Source organism: Athene cunicularia (genome assembly GCF_003259725.1).
Source record: "Athene cunicularia isolate RWA chromosome 9 unlocalized genomic scaffold, athCun1 chr9_part2, whole genome shotgun sequence".
NCBI lineage: Eukaryota > Metazoa > Chordata > Aves > Strigiformes > Strigidae > Athene > Athene cunicularia.
Genome location: NW_020799111.1, coordinates 830,237 through 835,460, shown reverse-complemented (window position 1 = coordinate 835,460; position 5,224 = coordinate 830,237). Strand labels below are relative to the sequence as shown.

Here is a 5,224-nt window from a genome sequence, read left to right as displayed (position 1 = left end):
AGTAAGTGACATTATTGAGAGCAGGGTAGAACGGTACCCCTGAGTGTCCAAACTGATGTGCGACCACTGGAAGTAGTGCTGTAATAAGCAAACTACAGTTAGTCATAACAGGTGATGATTTTTCTGGAACAAATCCAGTTTTTCAATAGCAAACCCAAATTCCTGACCAGTACCAATGGGAGACATGTGATCACTTCAGACAGTCCATGCTTGCATCGTTGCTAACTCATCAAGCTAGTGCTTCTCCCGTGTGTCAAAAGACTGCCTGGAGTAGGAGATAAAACACCACGGAGATTATGAAGCTCCAGGACAAGCAGGTCTGTGCGGTCCCAGACCCATTCTCTTGGTCAAAAACTGACCGCTGAAGGAAGCACGGAACATCAATGAACACAGATTAGCTGTTGGAACTTGGCTTCCAAACAGGCTCTGCCCAAATTTCTGCTTTCATTCATTCTTCCAATTTAGATCCCTCCATTTCATGCTCAGAAAAGCAGCCTGTGCCTGCTCCCTCCCTCTGAGAAGGGGAGAGCAGACATCTGGGGCTTGCAGGCTGGACTCCCACCCAAGGAGGAGCCCACAACAGAGGATTAACCAGATTCTCAGTTCAAATCATAGCCTGTTAGGCAACAACAGATTCCCTGGGTAGAAAACAGTAGAAATTAAATGCAAACTAGTTCTTTTTTCCAGGAAGTTTAGTCACCTGACTGCCCTGCATAAGATTAAGACTAAGACTATGATCAAGCTCCACCAGGGTTTTCAGCAAGCCCTACAAACTGTAAAAGTCTCATGACAATGTTTTTCATGGACTGAACGTCCCCACACACAACCCCAAACCCCATAATGTAGTGCTGATGACTTGAAGAAATCACAGTACTGCTGCAGACTTGGCTAAAACCAGACTGAGTAAGAGCCAGGTCACGCACCAGAGAGGCACAGCTGATGCCCCCACAGTAGTGTCACATCTGCAGCCACAGCTGGAGCCTGCGCAGGTGGCAATCCCCTGCAGCAGTGGGCATTGAGAGAAGGAGAGAGCAGGGAAAACCAAGTTTTTAGTGTCCCGATATTTCTAGAGCAGGCAGCACAGGGAAAAGGCGAGCAGTGCCCATTCCTGCTGCCAAAGCGGGAGCTCAGGCCATGCCAGTGTCCCTGAGCAGCCAAGGGACTTCACAGTTATCGCTGTTTACCTTTCAGTGTGATATCTGTGTTCCAGCTGGAAATTTCCACTAGGCTACACTGCTTGAGCACAGCCTCTGAAGTTCATTGGTTATCGCTGCCTCTGCACCTCTTTCACCCATGAAAACGTGACCTTACCTTAAAAAAATAATAACTTTTAAAAATTCTCAAGGTGTCTTTCCCCCGCCTCACACACACATTTCTGCTACCTATTAATGGTCTGAAATGTCTGCTTTCTTGCAGGAAGTTGAAAGCAATATACAGGTGCCAGCCAGGTCGGCTCTGGGTCTTCTTCAGCCTCCTCATCCTCCTCTTGGTCACACTTCAAGTCATGGAGAAGATGCAGCCTCCTAAGTAGGTCCCAAGCAAGACTGCAAACCTGCACCTCACCCTCCAGCCTTTAACTGACCACTGAGATGGGCTCAAAACCACCCTCCTGAAAGCTACCCAAGTGTCTTCTTTAGACAGAGAGGAAAATCCAGGTGGGAGAGGGCCCCTCTGGGGCTCTCACATCCAACCCCTATGCCCTGGCCAGAGCTGAGCTGCTCTGGGTCCAGACCAGGCTGCTCTGGGCTTTGTACTGGCTGGCCTCAAAATCCTACAGCCCTTGAGCATCCTCCCAGTCCTCCCAATCTAGGGTCATCTGCAAACTTCCCACAAGCTTCTCCAGTCCACCTGCTCTTCTCTCTCCTTTCCTCCTCTTGCTTTGGCCCTTTCCACCAGCCCACCATGCTCCTGCAGGACAGGGGCATTAACACATCAGTGCTGACCTGTCCTTCTCTTCTTGAATCTGCATTGACCTCCCAGGGCAGTGGTCAAGTCCTACACCCACCAGCAATATCAGCCACCCCAAGAAAGATGGGGAAACACACTTTGGGTGTCTGCAGTGGGGTTTTGTTGGGTTGCAGAGGAGTTGCCTTCTTTGCACGCTCCTTCCATCCTCTGCAGCTGAGCCTTGTGTCCTCCTTGTTACAGAAACTGCCAGTGTGAGCTGGAACGTGCCCTGCAGCAGCCCACAGACCATGGCCAGAAGCAGCTCAGCTATGCCCTCCAGACCCCCAACCCACTGTGGGAGGACAATACCCCACACTGGCAGAGGAAATCCACACCAGACCCCACTTCAACTGGGGCACAAGACATTTTTCAGGTGCATCTGTACTTCAGCCGGGACACCCAACTGGAAGGTAGCCCAAGCAGCCAAGAGGTGCACTGGACAGGGCAGCCTGTGGAGAGCAGCAAGAAGGTGAAAACCACAAGACTGAAATCCCATCTTCCTGTCCTGAGAAAAGCAACCAGAGAGGGTCTTTCTCCAGGTCTTCCTGGGAGGATCTCCACAGTTTTAGGAGATGCTGATGCTATCACCAGAAAGTTCCTAATCTTTTCAAACCGCATGACCACAGAGGGACACAGAAGAATGGCACCACCAGGAACAATGCAGGTGGTGGAACAGAGCCAGTCTCAGCCACGAGCCATGGGTTTCCCCCACCATCAGTGGGGCAGCTCGTTTAAACACACCATGTCAAATTCAGCACAACCTCCACAGGCAGAGGACTTTTACAAGACAGACCTGGAGGGGAGATTTTTCCCAAGCTGGACAGAAGTCTCTAAGGTTGGGGAGGTGACACTTGGAGAAGGCCAGCAGGCCAGAGGGGTCTCCGCTCAAGGGGAAACATGTGAGCCCAAGACTGACATTGTTTTCCTGAAAGTCCACAAGAGTGCCAGCAGCACCGTCATGAACATCCTCTTCCGCTTCGGTGAGATGCACAACCTCACCTTTGCCTTCCCCATGGGGGGCGGCAACCAGCTCTTCTATCCACACCACTTCCTGGCGAAGTTTGTGCAGGGCTTCTCCCCCAAGAGCCCTCGGCAGTTCAACATCCTCTGCCACCACATGCGATTCCTGCGGCCAGAGGTATGGGCAAAGCTGCAATGCCTTGGAAGAGGCAAACAGGGATGGGGGAGAGGGGCTTGTGAGAAGCAAGGTGGGACACTTGTAGAGCATGTAAATTCTACAGGGATAAAGCTAAAGAGAGATAGAATTTCCCCCAGGTACCTTGCATGTTACAGGCATCTCCTGAGTGCTTCTGTAAACAGGTCTACTGAAGCATTGTGCTGTGACCTGAGACAAGCCAGAGGACAGCATCTGTAGCTGTCAGCAACTATGATCTCGTTCTTGTCTGGTGGGCCCTTGGAGATGTCTTGCTCCCTGGACAGGCCCCCAGGGTACCAGCTGCAAGAGGAGAACACCTCAAGGTCAGACAAGCCCAACATCCACCCTTCTGGATGCCATGTGAGGACATGCAGTTCTGGGGAAAGGCAAGGAGATAGGACATATCTCAAGCCTGGATAGGCCACCCAGCTGTGGCAGCATGTAGCAGGGAGCTTTGCTCACTGCTGTCCCCGTATACCACTTCTGAGGTATCCCACAGCTGACAGAAATGCTCCTTTGATGAGCTGCACCCTGAAACCCTTCCCAGCTCCCACCATCTCCAACCCAAGAGCTTTTCAGCTTTCCAGTTGAGCGAGTAGGTCCCTTCTCCCTACTCACCTTTAAAACCTCCTTTTTCTCCTCAGGTGCAGAAAGTGGTGTCCAGCTCAGCTGTCTACTTCTCCATCCTCAGGAACCCTGTGCAGCTCATGGAGTCCTCCTTCATGTACTACAAGGGTACATCAGCTTTCTCCCATGTTCACAGCCTGGAGGAGTTCCTCAGTCAGCCATACCACTACTACAATGCCACAAAAAGTGACAGCCACTACGCCAGGAACCTCATGACATTCGACTTTGGCTTCAATCCCAACGGAGAGGTCTCAGCCAAGAGGGTGCAACTCATGCTGAAAGCCATCGAGGTGTCCTTTGACTTGCTTCTCATCTCTGAGTACTTTGATGAGTCCATGGTGCTGCTGAAGGAGATGCTGTGCTGGGACCTGGACAGCGTCGTCTCCTTTCCACTCAACATCAGGGACAGCAGCACTAAGTCCCCCCTCTCAGCCACCATGGTGGAGAAGATAAAGGACTGGAACAGGCTAGACTGGGAAATCTACACCCACTTCAACAGGACCTTCTGGGAAAGGATCGACCGAGACATCGGCAGGGAACGCATGCACCGCGAAGTAAAGGCACTTCGGCAGAGGCAGGCAGAGCTGGCAAGGACCTGCCTGCAAGGGGCAGGCAGCGTGTCCCCGAAGGACATCAAGGACTCTTCCCTGCGGCCACTGCAGCACGGCAATGCAAAGATCTTGGGCTACAACCTCAAGCAGGGCTTGGATAAGGAGACAGAGCACGTGTGCCGGCGGCTGGTGACCCCGGAGCTGCAGTACAGCAGCACTCTGTACAAGAAGCAGTTTCCCCAGAAGCCCCCCCAGCCCCGCCAGCCCACTCCCTCTCGGCAAGGCAATGCCCTGCGGCACAGGCTGGAGGGCACCCAAAACTGAGCCTCCTTGTCCCCTCCAGGCATCGTTCTCCAGCTGCCTTTTCTGAGGACAGCCAGACGCTTGCCTCCTGGGCTCGGGGGCTGCTTCTGCCCCAGGGCAGGGGCCAGACAGGCTGGGACACTGCTGCCCGTGGGAGCCCCCGGCCACCTCTGTCCGTGCAGGACTGTGCACAAGCTCTTGGGTGCTACACGCTGCCGTTGCTGCAGAACAGAACGGGCTGCAACGGGGCAAAACCCCTCACTGGCAGGCGAAGTCTTGGAGGAGGCAATCCGGGGCTTTGTGCTGCACAGCACCAACTCCAGCAGTGAGGAGCAGAACCAGGAGGGCAGCCCAAGTCCTCAGCCCTGTGCTAGAGACCACAACAGCGCGGGGCCAAGCTGTAAATCAGAGCTGTGGAGCTTGATTTACAGCTTGGAAACAAATCTGTCTGTCCAGCTGAGGCTCTCCTCCACTATGCCTTAATGCTACAGTGCTGGAAAAGCAGCTTCGTAATTAAAAATAACAATGTTCACCATCACTCCTATTACATTCCCCTTAATTACATCAGTCTGCCCAGTAGACAACCTCCCCAACAGCCCAAGAAACAGACCTCAAACATCTGAAAGTGTCCTGGGGGGGG

At 52.9% G+C, this 5,224-nt stretch overlaps 1 protein-coding gene across 1 annotated transcript; it reads left to right on the top strand.

The window, feature by feature from the left end:
• The first annotated feature begins 2,587 nt into the window (after nucleotides 1-2,587).
• LOC113483659 (galactose-3-O-sulfotransferase 2-like) lies at nucleotides 2,588-4,605 on the top strand. The gene is made up of 2 exons (XM_026855380.1): nucleotides 2,588-3,085; nucleotides 3,748-4,605. Exons 1-2 carry the CDS (start codon nucleotides 2,588-2,590, stop codon nucleotides 4,603-4,605), a joined length of 1,356 nt encoding a protein of 451 aa, XP_026711181.1.
• The last annotated feature ends 619 nt before the right edge of the window (nucleotides 4,606-5,224 follow it).